The 21301-nt window shown below is 34.0% G+C and overlaps 1 protein-coding gene across 2 annotated transcripts; it reads right to left on the bottom strand.

Annotated features, from left to right (window-relative positions):
• Positions 1 to 4995: 4995 nt before the first annotated feature.
• ZRANB2 (zinc finger RANBP2-type containing 2) lies at positions 4996 to 20587 on the bottom strand. 2 transcript variants are annotated; one of them, XM_045547748.1, is made up of 11 exons: positions 20474 to 20587; positions 18379 to 18431; positions 18187 to 18295; positions 16871 to 16953; positions 12069 to 12145; positions 11695 to 11829; positions 10370 to 10539; positions 8835 to 8921; positions 6726 to 6884; positions 5623 to 5697; positions 4996 to 5076 (listed from the first exon to the last, which is right to left on the bottom strand). In XM_045547748.1, exons 1-10 carry the CDS (start codon positions 20527 to 20529, stop codon positions 5664 to 5666), a joined length of 963 nt encoding a protein of 320 aa, XP_045403704.1. In that variant the 5' UTR covers positions 20530 to 20587; the 3' UTR covers positions 4996 to 5076; positions 5623 to 5663. The 2 variants fall into 2 exon arrangements, with proteins under 2 accessions (XP_045403704.1, XP_045403703.1); XM_045547747.1 differs by lacking the exon at positions 5623 to 5697.
• Positions 20588 to 21301: the final 714 nt, after the last annotated feature.

The following is a 21301-nucleotide window of genomic DNA, read 5'->3' as shown; positions in this document are numbered from 1 at the left end:
CAGGCAGACTCTATTATTTTCACTTTATAGGTATAACAACTTAGGCATAAAGAACATCCCCAGAGTCAATACAACTACCATAAAGTAAAAATCCAAATCAGACACTTTGATTCCAGCAGAATAGGTAGAAATCCAGTATCACTGTGAACTCTACCACTGAATCATACCCATTAAATTACTTCGTATCACATTTAGGTTGCAGGTACTCAGCTTTTGTAATAACCTCACTGATAACAGGCCACAGATGTTTCGTTTTAAGGTAGGTGCAAAAATCAATTGTTCTGAGTTCAGCGCTAAGGTCTTTATCACTGTTTTCAGTGTTTAATGTGGTCCAATTTAATTGACAGCATTATTAAAAGTTCCTTCTCTTTCTCCAAGATTCCCCAAAGCCACAATATTTTTGTTTCCCTTAAAACATTATCAAATTGTCAGAATTTTTGCAAGAGAATAACTTTAGCTCACCTTATTCAACTTGCCCTTCAAGACTGCCAAGTCAATTCCTTAACAGTTTGCCTCTTTATTCAGGCACAAAACTGGTTGTTCCCATTTTATCAAAGACTATCTCTAACTTGAGAACACCCTCCGTATCCACGGGTTCCATATTCATGGATTCAAACATAGACCGAAAATATTCAGGGGAAAAATTCCAAAGTTTCAAAAAGCAAAACTTGAATTTGCTGTGTCGAGTACTACACTGAACCCATGTGAATGAAGTGATGTGTAGGCACTGTATGAGGTATTATAAGTAATCTAAAGATGATTTAAAACATATATGATTTAAAACATAGTTATATGCAAATACTATGCCATTTTATATAAGGTACTAGAGCATCCTCCAATTTGGCATCCATGGGGTCCTGGAACCAATCCCCCAGATAGCGAGAGACTAGCTTTCCCCCACTAAATCATGGTTAAGGAAAGGGGGTGTCCTATGTATTTTTAGCTTTGAATCCAGGTATTTTTATTTCCTTGAATAAAGTCATATATCTTTCCTTAAAATCTTTTTAATGATTTAGGTATTTAGCAATTTACCTAGTTATTGTATTTCTCATCCTAATATCCTTTAGTTAAATAGACATTTAAGAATTATTACTTATTACATGTTTATCTTTTCTATCTATATATAATGTTACAACATACTGTACCCTTATATAAATTTCCCGTGTAGTTAAATGTGGCTGGGAAAAAAAAAACCCTAAGATGTTTACTGGTCACTCTCAACGATTACAAACTTGGTTTTAAGGCAATCTGGACCCAACCCTCCTGATACTATAATTGATTGACTGTCAAGGCTCCTATTTAAGGTTGAAGTTCCCCAACCCCCAAACATGACTCTAGATCCCATTTCCCTCCTCTGATACCTCTCCAACAATTCTTCCCTCCTTCTGTTAATCGTCTACTTTCCCTTTTATTGGAGAATGGAGGCATGTCAAAGGACAAAGCAGTCAATATGAAAAAACTCCCAATGGCCAAAGCTGGAACAAATTAAGCAACAAAATAAGCAACAAGCATAAAATATACACAAATACGTATGACTATAAACAAGTCTTTCTTACAGAATTCCAAATATGTACAGATACTCACCTCCAACAGGAGGAGCTTCATTCCCACAGCCCTACTCTGAGGATGGGCTACCCTTAGTAAAACTTGGTTTGAAAAAACAGAATGGTTTAAAGGAGAAATACTAACTACATAGGTGAAATCTGGGCAAATTCTACCTTAACCAAGTGATGAAGGCTAACATTACCAGTGACGTCACAATTTTTTCTATAGTGCTCTTTGCAAAAACCCACAACCCCAGTCCAATCACAAGAAAAACTACTGCCAAATCCTGAATGGGGTACGGGATATTCTAGTGGACACCTGGCCAGTACTCCTGAAGATTGTTGAAGTCATCAAAAGCAAGAAAAGGATCAAAAAACTGTCACATATCAGAGGAGATCAGGAAGATACAACCACCAGTACAATGGGGTACTTTAGATTGGAACCAGAAACAGATTAATTTAAAAGAAAGGTAAAATTCAAATAAAATCTAGAATGTAATTAATAGTAACATATCAATGTTGGTTTTTTAGTTTTGACAAATATATATGATAATGTAAGATGTTAATGATAGTGGAAACTGGGTAAGGGCATACAAGAACACCATACAATCTGCAACTTTTTTGTAATTCTAAAGTTATTTCAAAATAATGTCTGTCTGTCTGTCTAGCTACCTACCTATAAATGACTGCAATTATACTTTCTCCACCAAATCACTGAAGAACATTAGACCATGTGGCTCAATGATTTCACATGTATTTTCTCAAAGAGGTTATTTGGTTTTTTAATCAGGCCTAATAATGAAATTTGCTTTCACACATGGGGGTGAATCCCCCCTTAGCTACTCCTGTGGCTTCTTTGGGCAGATTTTTAATTTCCTTGTATAGTAAACCCTCCTTTTTGTAAAACAGGAGATATGCAATAGCATATACCCAACAGGACTGCAAGAATTAGGTAATGCCTGTAAACCACTTGTTTTATACATATTAAACAGTTAATTAAAACTGTTTCACTCTATTTCTCAGAAATAAAATAATTTCCAGGTCAGGAAAAATGTGAAGGTATTTCTATTTAAAAAACATTTCACATTTACATCAAAAATAGGGGGCAGAGTACAGAAATTCCCTACCTTCTTACCAATATCTACAACACTGGCTATGGACACCGGATAGCAAGAATGGGAGATGAGATGGTAAATAAAGACCTCATTTACCCTAGTAACTGGGCCTAGAGATGGTCTTGTATTTAGAGCTTGCTCTAAACTTAGACATTATCAAATACCATTCAATATTATTTAGATGAATAGATTCCAAATAGAAACATAAGAAAACTTAGCAGTTAAACGGACTGCTTGCTGTTGAGTGCTACAGAGTGACAGTTTAAGAGTAATTCAGCAAAGGCATTGTGATATGCTATTTCACCATGTGGAACAGGAATAGGTATGTGATGTTCTGGCAGGTAGTATTCAACTGACTTGGGAGCTCTCTATTTCAAAAAGTCATAACTAACAATTCTGAGTACCCAAGGCTGCAGGGACTATGGCTCTGGAATGTTTTAAACTAAGCACTCATATATAAAGGGTAAGTGAATATAAAGAGCTTAAAAAAATGAACAGTCAAAAGTAACAAAACTGTAATTAGCTTAAAAATGAACATTAGATCAGAGCTTAAAAATCTCTAGTTTATTTCTAATAAACACCACTTGATGCTTGACTCACAGGCTTTATTTACATTTGTTTACAGTATCATTTCCTTACGAAATGAACTAGTACAGCTTAGTTAAACCAAATGAAATCATAATCATCTGAATTGTCTGTAAACTACTATTAGCTAAATTTATAACCTTGCATTTGCTTAGTACAGCCAAAATTTTAAATACAGAAAGCACAAGAATAAACCAATGGTAACATGTAGAATCTAGAGGATCATCTGGGCAACTTAGCAGGTGGACTTTCAAAAAGTCTGAGGCACAATTACAAGAGTAAAAGTTCTTGTGCAACCTACAGTAAACGCAGCAAAAAAATTAAGACATAAAAAACACGAGAAAGCTTATTGTAAAAATATTATCAAAATATTTCTACATAAGATATTTTGCTTTCATCTTTATATCAGTTGAAGAGAAAACACACTTTAAAATAAAAAACAAATATAATTTTGTTTGGTCTGTCTACTAAACACCTTAAAATGTTTTAATTTTTATTTAAATTGCAGCAATGTTGAGGGAAAAGAACAAGAAAAAGAAATCAATACCCCATAACAAAAATCCCACAAGCACAATTGTCGCTTTCCCTTAATATACTTACCTTGCATTGTCACTGAAGATACTGTTAAGAGAAACCTTTTTGTTTTTAAACCAGAAAACAAAATGGAGTTCAGTGACCAGATTTTAATTTTGAAAAATAAAACAAACTCTGAAAGCATTTTAAGCCATAAATTATTTCAAGTGAATAGGAAAAATAATGATTTTTGCTTACATTAAATAGAAATAAGCATTCATTTGTTATTCAGAAGAAAATTTTATGCAATGTGTTTATAGCAAGTCATCTAGAGGCAAATGCTCACTTAAATTCACAACGTCTGTGTTGTCCTTTCATCAAAAGAGAAATATAATTCAAAAACTTTCTTACATTTTCTCATTAACTATGATTTAGCCTTTTTACCCTATCATATTTGATAACTGGACTTTAAAGGATATCACACAAAGCTTCTTAAAATATTGATAAACATTGTGAAATAAAATGTTTCTCTTCTCAGGCAACCATACCAGTAAAGAAGAGATAAAATGTTAGGCTTGCTTTCTTGCCCCAAATTATGTGTCAGAAAGGAAAATGACATGTTCTCCTTCAGCAGTTCACAAGATTTTTTTGCATTAAATGTGGTGGTGCAAAAAAGTACAGCTGGATAAAAGAGAGACAATGATTCTAAGGCACCCTTTAGCATAGGGAATTTAAAAATAAAGAAGTTTCCAGTTAGCTGTTTAAACTCAGTTTGACCTTTTTTGGTAAGAACAACTTTAACGTGTTAACAACATAAACAGGTAGATTTCTTTTACCAGATTAACATAAAAAGGTTGTTTCCAACAAGTTTACCAGTCTTGCCTCCATGCCCAAAGTTTGGACAAGCCTTGGTAATCCTGTTTTAGTCAATAGACAGGATATATTTAGAAATGAGAAAAACAAGAGTTTAAATTAGGAAACAAAGCACTTTGTTACAGCTGAGATGGTTGATGAATGAAACAAATGGCTGTAAATAATAAATGATAAATAGAGCATCTATTTTGGGACATTATGGCTTAAAATGCTATTTACTTTTAACTTTACAAATAAACACAGCTGTATTGTTCTGAAAAGCAATGAAAGGCATGCACCTCTACTAGCAGATTTAGCACTTCTGACCAAGTATGACACCAACTTCTTTAAAAATATGCTTCATGCACTGTACTGGATTTTTTTTAATGTAAATTTTAATACATTATTTCTTTTTTGAACTTGAACGGGAACCAGAATGGGACGATCCAGAAGATGACCTGTGGTGCCTGTAAGACATAACAGGAAAAGCAGGCAACCTAGTAAGCTACAGCTAAACTTCAGCATTCATTTTTAAAACTGTTAAAATATAAAAAATTAAATACCCTGATGCTAGCAAAATGAGTAATTAAAAACTAAGATACAAATTTACACACATAAAATTATCTGGTGTTTAGACTTTGGATGTGAGCCCATTAATGGTATAAGTGTAACTTAAAACTCTCTACAATTTAAAAATATCTTCTCATTTCAAAATATAGCCACCTCTCAATTATTTAAGACAATGAACAAAAGCCTGCAAAAATATAAAAGTACAGATAATATACAACAAAGTCATATAAACTTGGTAAAGGAAGTGTGACTAAACCAATGTCTGTGATACACTGTAGAAAGTGTAATAAATCTATACATAAAACAGAAACAGCAAAGCTTCTGTGTATGAGAAAATATATTCATAAATAATTAAGTTTTGGAAATCTAGGTCACACAAGATGATTGTACAATTAGTTATAGGGTTATATTCATGCAGCTAATATGAATAAGTCAATATCAACCTGGGTAAAGTAGTGGTGTTCCGTAGGGGTTGGCCCTGGGCTCAGGGTTGTTTAGTGTTTTCACCAATCACCTGGCTTATGGAATAGAGAACATGTTCATTAAGTTTAGATGACAACAAACTAGGGGGATTATATGTGGCTAAGATAAAAATTTGCAGAAGTGGTAAGAAAGCAACGGAATGAATTTCACTCAAATACAGAGTAATTTTCTTACAAAGAAACAAATGCACAGAAACAAGATAATTGTGTGTAATCTTAGTATCTAAACTTCAAAATGTGAAGAAGCAAAACTAATCATTCTGTACAAGTAGGAATCATGAGATAATCCTACCATTGAACCAAGCAATTATCAGACTATACATAATCTTTATTTTCACAAGCTAATAGGATATGGAAAATTTGCAAAGATTACAAATGAAGCCATTCAGAATTAGACATTAAGAACCAAGAAAGTTAATGAAAGTGAGTAATTAGCCTGTTGCTGTACTTTTTAAATTTTTAAAAATGTCAATACAGATAAAGTAACCTAGTAAAGGTCTTTCTTAAAAAAAAAAAAAAAAAAAAAGATTTAGACTGCAGTATGAAAAATGTATTGGCTACAAGGAATAATGTCCTTATAGATAAAGGGTATGAAATAATTTGCTGTGGAAATGCATTTACACATATTTAAATGAGAACAGACTTCCAGTGATCTCAAAGTTAATTTTTTATTAGATGCCCTAGAATTCCTATGATTTATAATTAAATTTGAAATAGCATAAATATAAAAATCAAGCTATAAAATTACTTCAAAATATATGTTCTGAATTGCAATCTTAAAAGACAGAAATAACCGAGAGTTGGCTATAGTAACTATGTATGGAAATAAAAATTTAAACAATAAAATGATCAAAGAATGGTTTGATCTGTAACTACACTGAACAACCTGATCAAAGTACAAAAAACTAAACAAAGTAATCTGTTTTTTGAAGTTCAAAGTTGAAAAGTATAATCTAAAGTTGGAACAAAGGATATAATAAAAAGCTAACCCTTGACTACGAAGTTTAGTTTATCTATTAAACACACTTAAGAACACCCATTCTTATTTCTACAGAAACCCAAACCTTTCGGGTGACCGTGATCTTGTTCGTCTTTTTTTGCGATCACCAGATGAAGAAGATCTAGAACGACTTCTTTTTCTGTTCCTCTCAGGAGAAGATGATGAACTTGAATAAGATCTTTTTCGTGGGGAAGAAGAGCCCCTGTGGGACCTGGAGCTGGATCTTCATTGATTGAGAAACAAATCAAACATTTCATTAAAAGAAGAAATGAGAAAAAATGTTTAGTTATCAGACAGCCCCCAAAATAAACAAACAGGATTTAAAACAACTATGAAAATTTTTTAAGGAATACTTACTGCTTACTCAACAGAAGACTTCAGGATCAACCATGAAAACATTCTATTTAATTATTTTAATTTCATCTCTTTTTAAAATTGTAAGATAAGTGCTCACCACTTGTAATTAAAAACCAGCTTACTGTATTAAAATAGAATTTAAATGTTTTTGGTTTAATTTAAGGCTTTTTGAAGTATACATAAATAATAAAAAACAACAGGTAACTGCATTTGCATGACTTTATGATTAGAAAATGCATCCTTTCATTTGGGGAGAAAATATGTATCTTATATACAATTCTGAGGAAAATAAACAATTTTCCTTGTGGAATTATGCAACTCATTAGCTAAGCCGTTACAGAAAAACTGGGCATATGGGACAGAAACAAAAAAAAAAAAAAAAAAAGAAAAAACCAAAAAAACCCAACCAGAAACTGTATTAAGTTGCTAAACATTCAAAGAAAAATAAAATGAGTAAATTTAAAACAATATATATTTACAATACTCATTCTTATGAAGAACCACTATTCATGATGTATGAAGTGTTGACATTCACATGCTTCAGGTAGAAGGAAATATGTAAATGTTTCAATGTAATTTTTTTCTTCATTTATGTATTTTGGTTGAAGGAATTTAGCTCAAACTTCCCAAAAAATTCACCTTTGGGTTTAAAATAAAACCAGAAAGCCCAAAAAGAGAATTCTTTGGAAAGTTATAAGCAATGAAAAAATGTGTGGGAAGAGTATGAGGCTGTTCTGTAAACCTTAATTATAGTGGTTCCCAAAGGGAATATCAGAACTTAAGGATTTTTATCTAAAAAGCACTAAAATAAAAGGACTAAAATATTGACACTAAATGATGATAAACACATTTGTTCTCTATTTTGTATTGGCTTAACGCAAGTGTGCATATCATTCTTTCCTCCTTAATGTGATTTATACTGCAGTTGCTCTCTAATGCTAGATTTGGCTCAAATCAACCAGCATATAATTATCAAAAGAACCATTATTAAGCTTTAGTGTGAATTTCCACACAAGTGGAATTTTAGTTTTTTCTTATTTATGTTAGATGTCTTTAGCAGATCATCATAAATTAACTTAAAAAACAAAGGCAGCATATTTTGACCAATTACCAAAAAACTCTGCAAGAGAGCATCTTTACAAATTATGAGTCCCTCCACAGGTCTAACTAAATGTGCAACCTGAAACTTTACAATGTTTATTACTAAGGACCAAGTACTACACCTGACCTAACCAACCATACTTCTTGATTTAGTTTTAAAAGGGGGGTTTTTCTAGGAATACTGTTTATATTACTTTGTGTAGAACTGGGAATGAAAATATGTGCATAACACTCCCCAGAAACTTTAGCTGATATAAATAGCAAATTTGTTTCTGTAAGTATTGAAACAACTTCCTTGCAAAGCAAAACCTCCTTTGAGATAGAGTTTTTCTTCTTTTTAACAATGGAGTAAACTTTTTATTTACGTATCCAATTTTATTTGAACTACTATTGCAAACATACTATACTACAGACGTGGTGACAAGACTTAGCTTCATATTCCTTCCTATTTATCACATCTTAGCACCACATAACAAACCCTGCATAATGCCAAATAGCCACTTTAATTCAATCATGGGAATGTCTTGGCACACTGCTGGCAATGGAAACATTCCATGGTGAAAAAATTAAGCCGAGGCAAGTGCATTAGTTTTCTACTGCTAAAAAATAAAATTGACAAGTAGAAGCAAAATAAGGGGGAAAAAAGCAGCAACACCTTCTGCAGCCTTTAAATATTTCTTCTCTCTGCTTTACAGAGAGATGCTACCTCATTCACCTTGATTTCGACCCACGAGATCTCGAACGTTCTCTGGAACTGGAACGAGATCTTGACTGCGAACTGGAAGAACTTCTTGAACGGGACCTGGAACAACATGGAAGGATTTTTTTTTCCAGGACCACTTAACTGAGCTTTGTGATATGAACACTGAAAGGAAGATATGTATTAAAGTTCATTTTCACATAAAAATGTAACTATACAAGATATATATTTTCCAAATACAGTATTTTAAATTAAATAAACCTTTTAGTTTAATAACAAAAATTAAGGCAATTTAAAAAAATTAGCATTATCACTTTCCACGTTTGATTAAGTTACCGGCTGTAAAATCACTCGACTGTAAAAATATAAACAGTGAACATTATCACTTTATCACATCCAGGAAAATGGAATGTTGTTAATTTATATTGAATTTCTCTAGAATGTCTCTATAAAGGAATCATTTTCCTTTACAAAAAACTTTCTATTAATATTTATTTTCATGGTTTCTGGTTAGTATGAAGCCTTAAATGTTAGGAATGTATATACTTGACTCTTATGTTTCTCTCTGTACTTAAAGCTTAGAGAATTAAATGAAGAATATATAATAATTCTATCATAGGTTTAGGTAATTATTAAAAAAAATGACACAAGAAGTATGGTCCATTTGAATTCTAAAAACCAGAAATGAAATGAAATCTATTAATCTAATTCCCATCTTGTCCCTTAAAATAATAACCTAGAGAAAAAGATCATTACATTTTTATCTCAACATTACTGTTTATAGCCACTTCTTTAAGCTTCCAAGCTTTGTAGTGCTCAATTAAAAAATACCTAATTATTAACTACTCATTAGCTAATATTTTATCCCTAAGTATGATCAAAATTCATTGCCCATGGTATCGCTTGAACAGGGTTTATCATGAGAATATTGTTTAAGTCACTCCTTTTACTCACCTAAAATTCTATTTTTATTGTTAACTTTAAAACTAGAGATTATATATTTTACATTACCAAACAAAAGAATATCCAACTAAGTCCTATATTTAATTTATTCCTGGACATCTCAACATTAAGTCAACAAAACTAATATTGCTAACCTTGCTCCTTTACTGAGAATACTGATACCAAAGTAAATAACTGAAACACTGTGTTAACAAACAATGATCTGATTAATTACTAGAAAATTTCTATACTAGCCTTCAACATCTAGAAAAATATAAATCTTCACTTCATATATTAAAAATTCCTAAATGTAAGCTATTTAGATAATTAAATATCAGTGTATGGAATGATTTAATTAAGTTTTCAGTCTACTTTAATAGAAAGCATAATGCTAAAATAGGCTAAGGACGTTTATGTTAAGATTTTGCTTTTCTGAAAATACTAGACAGTAACTGCATGGCACTAAGATAAAAAGTCTTTTAAAAGGTGACTTGAATTAAATCTTCAAAATAAAAAGAAAAGCTTAATCAAGAAAAATAAAATTTATAAATAAAGAAGTTAGATACTGACATTTTGACTGGTGTTACCCTTGACCTGTACCCGTTTACCTGGACCTAGACCTTGAACTTGAGGGGGAGGATGAGCGTGATGAAGATCGTGAATGTGAAGATCGAGACTTTGAGCGACTTCGTCTATTAGGTTTCTTTTTATTACTATCTTCTTCTTCACTGGCATCAAGATTATATTTTGAGAGATCAGCATCATCTTCATCCTCATCCTAACAAAAATTCAGTTATATTTAGACATTTAGACATTAAAGTTACCTACTATAAAAAAATGACTAGTTCTGTGTACTGGACATCTCCATAGGGATGTATCAGTAGTAGTATCTCACAAAGTTCATTCCCAACTCTGAACTTCACCTACTAAATTCCTTATCTCAGCTAAACAGACTTGGCAACTGTCTCAGTTCACATACACACACATAGAAGTCATAGTCATTTCCTCTTTTTCTGTCACACACAATGCATTACACCAAATTAGTTGTCAAGAATTTTCAATTCTATACCTCTTTAAAAATCCTTGAATCTAACAACCCTTACTCTTAGGAACTTTGCTCCCTTTTTCTCTAATATATTACAGTAACATCTTAGCTCATCTCTGAAAGTCTAAACATGTATTCTGCCTTTCTAAAATCCCAATATACTGACAGTCATCACTCTGAAACACAGGTCAGATAAATATATCTCATTCGTTGCAATGGGTCCCTATTAAAAATGGGCCCATATTAATTTCTTTAGCTGCATTCCAGGCCCTCTTATGTAAGACTTGAGTATCCTTAATCTGGTTTCTACACAGCCAGACCATAAAACTTATACTCTAGACCCATGAATGAATATCACCAGATCCCAAGTAGGTGCTGTCCCCTCACCTCGTTCTCCCCCCATTCTAGCCACACTAGCTTATGTACGATTTTTAAAGGTTATTAGTTTGTTTCCTGCTTAGGGAATCTGTATTTGCTATTCTCTGCCTGAATGTCCTCTCACCCTAGGCTCTTATTGCTGGCTTCTTCATATCATTCACGTTTCAGCTACAATTTTACCCCTCTCCTCAGAAAATTCTCTATCTGCTGAAACCACAGTAGCTCTTCTAATTATCTGTTATCACATCATGTGTCTTTGTAACATTACTGATATCTAAATTATCTTGTTTAGTTTTATCTTCCCTCCTTTACAATTTAATAAGAGAAGGGTGATTCTGCTTTGGTCACTATTCTATCTCCAGAACAAAAATAGTACTCGGCAGAGTGGAAGCCCAAAACCTTTGTGAGAATACATGAAAACACAGAATATATCTTCACCAAAGGGCTAAAGCTGTCAAAAGCATGCATGTCATGGTGTAATTGAAGTGAGATACAGAAAACTGTATATACCTCATCTAATTTATATTTAGAAAGATCTTCATCCTCATCCTCGTCTTCTCCCTCTGATTCTTTATCTTCAACTTCCTTTAATATAGATGCAGGACCAACTGCCTTCCCTCTGTATTTTTTCTTTTTACGTCCAAACTAGAGAAAAAGTTTCAAAATATTTGTCACCTGAAAGTGTATTAAAAGTAAAACATTCTCTAAAAAATTATTTTTATATATTTAAGTCAGTTATGATTTCCTACAGAATGGTAACTTCCTGTAAAAGACTCAAATTGTACTTACAAAACTGAAATAGTTAAAAAATTTTTCTTCGCATTTAAGATTTTTAACATGTGTTTCTGATTAATGTTCAATCTGAACACTAATATATAGCTTACCTCATCATATTCACCATCAGATTCTTCTCTTTCTATATATTCAACATTTTCTCTTTCATTAAAACCACCACCATATCCTAAAAGAGAGCATAAATTGTTGTCCTATGACAATCCATTTGAATAACAAACACATTATGCCTAAATCACCTTCAGAGAAAAAGAAACTCTAATCAACAACAGTCATCTATCCATCTACTAAATTACTAATGTTTAAAAAACCTTATTAAAAATCACCAAAAGAACAAAGTTAGATACCCGAGTTGGAAAGTCATATGACTATAATTGTAACCTCTTCTCAATTTCAAAATGTCTTATTTGATTTAGGCAATTCATGGACCGTATGGGTGGAAATTATCTTCTCAAATCTGTGCTATAACCAAGTTTTAAAAGGACTTTCTACAGCTCTACAGTTTACCATAATTCTTATGGGAAGAGTGGTTTCAGTAAGAACGAAGAATCAAATTTCACTGTTTACCAGTTGCAGATAGTCTGAAATCTGATACACTGACATTTTATTGAACTAAAATATAGTGGGCCATTAACTAAAGTTTAGAAAGTTCCTAATTATAGGCAAATGTAATGACACAAGAAAGGCCATCTTTTGGCCTTGGTTTAATTGGTTTTAATGCAATTGTTTTTTAAATACATAGCTCAAAGTCACTCATGTTCTCTGAAACAGCCACTAAACTTTCAAATTAAAAAGTAGTCAAGATTAGGAAGCCATTATTTTCTGATGTTACAACTAATATTTACAATTCAATTGACAGGTCTTTGAAGTAATCGTAAGAGAGATGGGAATAAGAAAGAGAGCAAGCTAGTTTTAGAAAAAGTGAGGAGAGATTTTGAGTAAGTCTCCTATTGAAAAATTAAAGAGTGAGGCTGGGCACAGTGGCTCATGCCTGTAATCCTAGCACTCTGGGGAGGCTGAGGTGGGAGGATCGCTTGAGGTCAGGAGTTTGAGACCAGCCTGAGCAAGAGCAAGAGCAAGATGCCATCTCTATAAAAAATAAGGAAAAAAAAAAAAGAAAAATTAAAGAGGTATGTGGTCAAGAGTAACACAATTTAACTGGTCACATATTCCAGAACAGTACCAGCACATAAAGCTAGTGATTCCCAGATTTACAGACCTCATGAATCAGCAAAATGTTAAACAGATTTATTAAAAAAATTCAATTTCTTAAAAATTAGAACTTGTGACTTTAAATTTGCCAATAAGGGGCATTAAAAAAATCATTTTAAAATTTCACTTTGGGGGGGGGAAATCACACTAACATAACATCGTTTCTTTTCTTCATTATACTTTGGTACCAGGTGAAAACTTCAAAACACTTAGAAGTAGGTGAAAAATAAAACTTTTAAACAAAATCCATGGGATCTAGATGGGAAATAACTCACATAGGAAAAAGAAAAAGCGAACCACACAAATTCAACGAAACCTTGCTGTTTTCTCTAGGACATTAATGCATAAAAGTGTTTGTTAAATTGGAGGTAATGTGGAAGCATGTAAAAACATTAAAACAATCCTATTTAAAATCAAGATTTAAGCTTTCAATAGAGTTCTTCATTCACATTTAATAAGATACAACTGAAAAAGTGATATGGTAAATATGCAGAGAGCTAAAAAATACATAGTAAGATTAGAAAGTGAACTATACCTCATGTAGGTAATGTTGCAAAGGTATATGAGTAAAATGGTTTTAAAGTGAAAATCACAGTAAATACAAAGCTATTTTTATGTTCTGACAGGCCATGGAGATTACAAATCCAGCTCTGGTACTTTTTCCCTATACATGGAAAATATAGTAGCTCCCTATCATGAAAAATCTTGAGCATATCATTTCCACGGAGTAATATGTGAGTTAGAGGACTGGTTTGGAACACTGCAGGTAATACTGTAAAAATTGTTTTTCTTGCTTCTGCTCTTGCCACCTCCTCCCAATTCTTTTCACAAACTAGTAAGAACAGTGTTTAAAGAAATTAGATTGTGTTACTTGGTTTTAAAATTTTTGTCTATTTCTGAAGTGTTTTCTAGAAGTAAGGAGGAGTTCATCCAACATACTAAATTCTATCAAGTCTCAGAGCCTTCACAAAAGCTATTTGCTCTTGCTTGGAACTCATCTTTCACTTCTCAGCTTAAGTATAGCTTTCTGAAAAAGGACTTCATTAATCTTTGGCTCTATATGTTTATTTTGCTCACCCAGGTATCCCCAACACCTTGCAGTGGCCTGTATTTTTTCAGTGAATGAATATGTAAAAGACGACAATTCTGTTACCATTATTCTGTTACCATTTAAAGAATCTGAGTTTCGCTAAAGGTCTTACAAAGCAATCAAGAATTTCTGTAGGTTTTTAGTAAGTCTTACAATGAAAATATTTTCAAAATTGTCTGTTTAATGTAAAAAGCTGAAGGTTTAAAATAAGTGTTTGGATTAGTGTTGTTGACAATAGAAGAAAGAATAGGGCATGAATATAATACACTTCAAAGGAAGAGCTAAGATACTAACTTGAAAATTCTGTGATTCTATGCTTTGAACAATTAAGGTCCTGAGAATTTATTCTAAAGAAATAATCCAAAAAAATAAAAATCACAATGTTTCTATGTACTTATCCTTCATGATTTAAAAAAACAAAAAAGCAGACAAAAATAGAAATAACTCTAAATCCCAAAACAGGAGAATGGCTAAGTAAATTGCTGAACAACAATTTGATGGAATTGCGCACAAGTCAGCAATCTTTTAGAGGTAGTAAATCAAGTCCTTCTTTATTCACATACTGTCCTACGCTTAGGAAATGGCTCCTCTGAACCTTGCACTGATTTCCTTTATTACAAATAGTGAAGAGAAACTGGAGAATAACAGAGTAAGCTGTTTCACATATTCAACTGTTACCAGCAAAGACAAATAAATACTTGTAGCAAGGGAAGTGGGAAAGGTTCAAGACACCAGAATGATGGAAAGAAGATAATGAGTAAACGAAAGTAAGGTCACTTTGTTAGACCATCGCTCTTGTGATAGTGAAACTTAAGTAGTCATGAAATAGGTCAAGGAGAATGTAAATAGAAAAAAAACTTTTTGAGATTATAGTTTTAAACCTGTTAAAAGATTTTAGACTTTATCCTAAAAACATCCCAAAGAGTTTTAAACAAAAGTAGTTTTTGATTTGGAATTAAAAAACAAAAACTCTGCTTGCAACTGGGCAGGAAGAGAATATGTAGAGAACAGCTAGGTGGCTATTTTCCCATGAGACATAATGACATCTTTGCCTAGGTTGGTGGTGGAAAAGACTTTTTTGGGAGGTAGGAGAGATCAAGAAGGAGCTATCTAGGCTAAGAAGGGCATCTAGATTACTGGCTTATGTAACAGATTTATGGTAAGTGGTACTAATCATGAGAAAGAGATCACTGGAAGAGGGCCAGATCCCAAGGGGAAAATCACAAATTCAGTTTGAATATAATGAGTTTGACATTTATATGGCAATGTTGAATAGGCAGCGGGATATATGGGTTAAAGAATTCTGAGCTGGAGACATAAATTTGGGTATCATGGCATTCTAACAGTTACTTACACTTTGGGCTTAGAAGAAAATACCTAGAAAATAGAGAAAAGAGGGCCTAGAGACTGGGCCTTCAGGAATCCCAACATTCAGTGGCCAGGAAGAACAACCTATAAAAGACAGAATAAACAAACAGAAGGGTGGGGAGGGGGTGGGAGGCAGGCAGGGGAATCTTAGAGAGATGAAGAGAGAAAAAAATGAGATCCTTGTCAGAAGACCTCAATCTACTCAATCTGTACAAAGGCAAAAATCACTTCTGAGAACAAGAGGTGGGATTTGAAGGTTGAAAAAGGGTTGGGGGGAATCTAGGAAATTAGGTTATAATGTTCCCATATGTAAGAATACAACTTAAAGGTTGGGGTGCAGGGCACAGAGAGTAGAATTTCTGTTGTAGTCTGGAAGGGCTAGGTCCAACAGATTCAAGAGTGGGCCTGAGATCTCCAGGAACTAAATATACTGTGAAGCTGGTCTAAAGTTAGACAGGAAAAGAAAACAGGGAAGTAGTTTACCAAGTCTAGGTCTGATACAGTGACTATATATAGAAGGAATACTTTGATCATGTAATTTATGAGTAGCTGAGGGATAAAATCAGATTTGAAATATACAAATAATGTGGTTGGGCTAACTGCTGATATTGGGAAAATCATATTCTAGTAGGTAAATATTCTCGTTTCACCACCGACAACACACAAAATCAATGCTAAGCTATTACTCAGGCCAATGATCACCAACACCATCCAAATAACCTACAGATTTTTGGGACCCAAAGAATACAGTTCCGTGATTTGGAATCTGTATTTTTAAAGTTTCTCAGATGATTCTAATGCATAGCCAAGGTTGAGAATTATTGTCTGAGCTTCAGATGAACACTTTAAAAGGTGCACCTTTGCTGTTTTTGCCATATAAAGATATTGCAAGAATAAAAATAAATTACTGTATCATTACTATTAACCAATATCTTAACCAATAGGAGAGAAAGGAGGGAGGGGAAGGGGAAGCATTTCTAAAAGTATCCTAATGTCCCTAATTGTTAGGATAGGGCTCCTTAACACTGTATTTTATAAATTGTGAAATTATAAAACAAAAGACTTTTGTGTGTAATAGAAAAACAATCTTAGTAAGAAATATTAAGGGCAGAACAGACAGAATCCTTGGTTATTACTGTGCTTTTATGTGAAGGTGATAAAATTATCAATGCGATTTTTAGTTCTTTAAAAAAATCACTTAGTTAAAATGTGGTTGTATCTTACCTGTTCTTTCTTCTAATTTAGCATACTTTGGAGTATTACACATGTTACACTCTGATCTTCTGGCCCAATTCACATTACTGCAACTTCAGAAGTGAAAAATGTCAAATTAAAAAACCATAATACAGTATTAAAAAAATACTGAATTTTTAGACAGTCTAGAATTTTAAAATAAAAACCAGGATGAAAGCACTATCAAATGTTTACTAAAGGGTAATGTAAATAAAGAAAATGTACACTGATCTAACACTACAATGTGGGTTTCAACAACAGACTGAACTATTAAGCAGAGAAGGAAATCTACACCATTTGAAGAGTGCTTTTGTACTTTTGAGAAATTGAGGATTTTGAGAATCTAAAATCTGAAATGTTCCAAAATCCTTTATGACCACTGACATGACACTCAAAGGAGCATTAAAGGTTTTTGGATTAGGGATGCTGAACCAAAATGTGAATAAATCTGGAATCCCAATCACTTCTGGTTGCAAGCATTTCGTGTAAGGGATATTCAATCTGTACAGAGATTCTGATGCCTTCTCCTGCCCCCCAAGAAAAACAGAAAAAAAAAAAAAAAAAATCACTTTAAAGGTTTCACAAATTTCTCAGTCTCTGAATCTACCTCAAACAAAGAAGAATAAGGTTACATGCTCTAAATAACGTTAAATATTTTTTTAAAGGAATCAGTTTGAGCACTGAATTCCACAGTATACCAAATCCAGTGACTTAATCTGTTACTGGAAAAATTTCTAATAAAAATTTATTATCTATAGGACCAGATATTTACATAAGACTGTTTTCTGAATCAGTCCTCTTTCACATATAAGATTCATCTGCATAGAGAAAAGATGAGAAAAAAGCAAGATAGAATTATATCTAAACGTGAAAATAAAAAATATTAAGAAGCCCACAGAATCAGGAGTAATTATTTATGGTGTGCAACTTACGATTCTAACATTTCTTTGTAAACAGGCAAAATGAATTTTGTGGTATATTTCACATATAACAGATGCTAAAAATTTGGGGGGTTTTTCAATAATATAAAGTACTTTTAAATACCCTTTCCTCCTTTTGGTTGTTATCCATTGTAGTAACAACTAATGTTACTACTGAAAATACAACAAAAAATCTAAAATTTCTTTATATACTGTACCTAAATATGAGATACAGACTGAGTAAAAATCAACAGACCTTTGATTTAAAAGGTTACCTTGGCTTATCGATGTGACTAAGTTCATAAAATTAACACTTTTTAAAATATCCAGTACTAGCTGGATATATTATAATGAAAGGAAGAGTGGACAATAATTTCAAACACATACGTTTTACACTGCCAGTCATTAGCACTAAATAGGCCTCGGCTTTTTTCTGCAAGTGTCTTTCCTATTTCAGTGCCCCCAGCTTTCATCATCTTGGCCTCAGTTGTTTTCTCTGAAAACAGAAAAATGATGCAGTATGAATCTGAAGAAATAAAGACGTTATATATAAAATATTAACAGAATCTCCTTACTTACCCCGACCACATCGATTACAGCTGGTTCTTCTAGCAAAGTTTACATTTCCACATCTGAAAATGAAATAAAAAGCATTTATAGAGATACCTTTTAAATTTGTAAAATTTTAAAGTTTAATGTGCCCTCGCTATATACCTGGAATCCAGAACTTCTAATTTATCGTAGTCACGATAATGTCAATGTTAACTACAAAATCCCTTGCAAAGTTAACATGAGATTTGACTCCACTTCAATAATTACTGGCAAAGTAACCCTCCGTACAGAAAACAATAGACATATGCAAAAATTTGACACTATAAAAAATGTGTATTATAAGAAACACAAAATTCTATTAGTGGACCACCAGGGAGAAAATTAATGAAATGCTCTTTTTACAGATAGCAGGTGAGATGGTACTGATTAAAAATATAAAAATGTTCAATAATTATAAGAAAGCTGAATTTTTCAAGGTATTTATCAAACCTCTGAGACTTAACTGAAAGAAGTGACATAATGACCAATAACCTCAACAACACAAGGAGTATTCAAGACAAAACTAAAAAATTTTAAGTTCCCACACATGACCTTAGTAGTGCAAGTGCATATCAGTTAAAGCATGTTAAATGGTCTGAATGACATGTAATGCTTAAATTTTGAAAAGCTTTTTTTAAGGTGGTACATTAGAATGAAATACAGATTTGAAGTATGGAATGACAATAGACTCAGAGAAATACTCCAAATAATCTTTAGGCTATGTTTTTCCCCCCTAAAAAATATTCCTCATGACCTCAATAAGCACTGAATGTCTCCTGGATTTATGCAAATTGTAGAACCAACAATCTATTCTCATAAATGAAATGAAATGCACTCTCCTAGCATCTTACCTCAAATATTTGTGTGTGCTGTCATTAAGGACACAAACAAAAGCATATTATTCTACAGGTGATCAACAACATGAAACTCAGAAGCTGTTATTCTAAATCTTTTGAACGTTTTCAATAGTGTCTTACCACTCAGGGCAATACTATTCGTCACATACAACTTTAGTTCTTTTAAATAGTTAGAGTTGAGTTTCTGCAGGTCATCTTAACATTAAACTGCTATCGATAGCTCCCAATCCGTAACTATTTGCTACATTTCATTGCTCTACACACACTATCCACGTTATTTCATGTTTTCATTATAAGGAAGCAATTCTACTCCTAGTTTTCGGCAAAGTTATAAAACCTACTCACAGTCACATGGTCTACAAGTAACAGAACTGAAACTAAACCCAGGTATGCCCTTGCTCTTTACTATCATGAACTCTTTATCTGTGACTAACTTAAGTGCAAAAAATAAAAGATTATTTTCCATATATTTGCAAACAGGTACACCTATTTGTGCACCCTTCAATAAGATCTAACCATTCAGAGCACACTGGGTTTAGCAAAATGTCAAAAAGCATAGCCAGGACGTGCTGCAGGGCATCTTCGGGGCCAACAAGGCAAAAGCACAGGCCTCCTCCCTTTCGGCTGTGTGGGGGCCAAGAGCCCAGCTCTTGTGGAGAAACTAAAGGTCAACAAAGACAAAAAGTCGGAAGTTCCCAGGCCAAAAAGGCTTCGGAAAAAGGAAAAAATAGTACGGAAAAAAGTTTGATCAAAAATACAAAACAAGATAAACCATGAGAAGCAAAAGGGCGAGTTCGAGAAACCAACGCTGTCCGTGAACAAGAATAAAGTTCTGCGGAGAAAAGTCACGTGGGGGAGAAGCACCACCAGGCCGGCCCGACTCCCGGGGAGATTCCCTCAGACAGGGAGGCTTTCTCCTCGCTCAATCCCGGCGGGGGCGGGGAGTGGGGGCAAAAAGGTAGGCCATCCGGCACTCCAAAAAAAGAGGCTACCTTGGAGATATAACGTTGAGGAAACGCTGGCAACATATCTAAAACAAAGGCTCTCCGAAAGAGCTCTCTCGTGAGGGGACCGGGAGCCTCCTTCCCGCCCGGGCGCTGGCGGTTCGCCACCTCAACTCGGCTTAACGCACGGGGGGAGACCGTACAAACGGAAAATGCCGAACCGACCTGAGAAAGCCTCCACTTATAAACTCTGCCTCAATCTGAAACCCTTCGTGAACTCACTTTTTGTCAGGGCAAATCCAGTCCCCTTCGCTGACTCGGAAATTCTTGGTCGACATCTTGGACGCCACCACCACCGCCACCCGCAGCTACGTCTTCACAGGAGGAAGCGGGCCGGGGCCTCTCGGAGCCTTGGGGCTGTCCATGTACCGCCTGATTGGCGTCCACCACTGCGCCAGAGCTTCATAACAAGGGCACTAAGCAGAACTTGAGTTTGAGCATTATTGTCCAGACTAAGATGCCCGTGCTACTGTGTCCTGGCTGAAAAGTTATAATGTAATTTTTTTTTCTGGGCCGAAACTAACAGGCGCCGTACGGACAGCCCAGGCCGGAGGCCTTCGTGGCACTAGAAGCCTCGGAGAGCCCCCTACAGGCAGGAGGACCCAAGAGGAAAGTACTTCCGCTGCGATTGGCCGGGCGAGGGAGGTGGAGGCGGAAGTGACTGTGATCGGTCGGGGACGTGGAAAGGTTGTGTATGGATAGGGAATAAGGTGGGGTGAGTTGTTCGTTTGGAGAAGTTATTTTACTAAAGAAGCAGAATCGTGTTATTTCATGCACGTGGCATGGCGTTTAGAAAACTGCTGTTTTTGATACATAAGTAGGTGTAACAGATAAGTAAGCACCCTACACGTGGGAACCAACTGGTAATTTTAGAACTAAGATATTGCCAATATTGTTAAAATTGCCAGTGTCTTTTCTGATTCCATCTCATTATCTTCTTCCAAAGCTAACACTCTCCTGTATTTGGGGTTTATTCTCTTTTTAAAAATTTAGTTTATGTACACATATGTTTAATTTGATAAACTGTTGAGCTATTAATATATACGGATA

The sequence above is a fragment of the Lemur catta genome, chromosome 3 (genome assembly GCF_020740605.2).
Source record: "Lemur catta isolate mLemCat1 chromosome 3, mLemCat1.pri, whole genome shotgun sequence".
In the NCBI taxonomy this organism is placed as follows: Eukaryota; Metazoa; Chordata; class Mammalia; order Primates; family Lemuridae; genus Lemur; species Lemur catta.
Note: the sequence above shows the minus strand (reverse complement) of the source record. Positions and strands in the feature narration are given on the sequence as shown.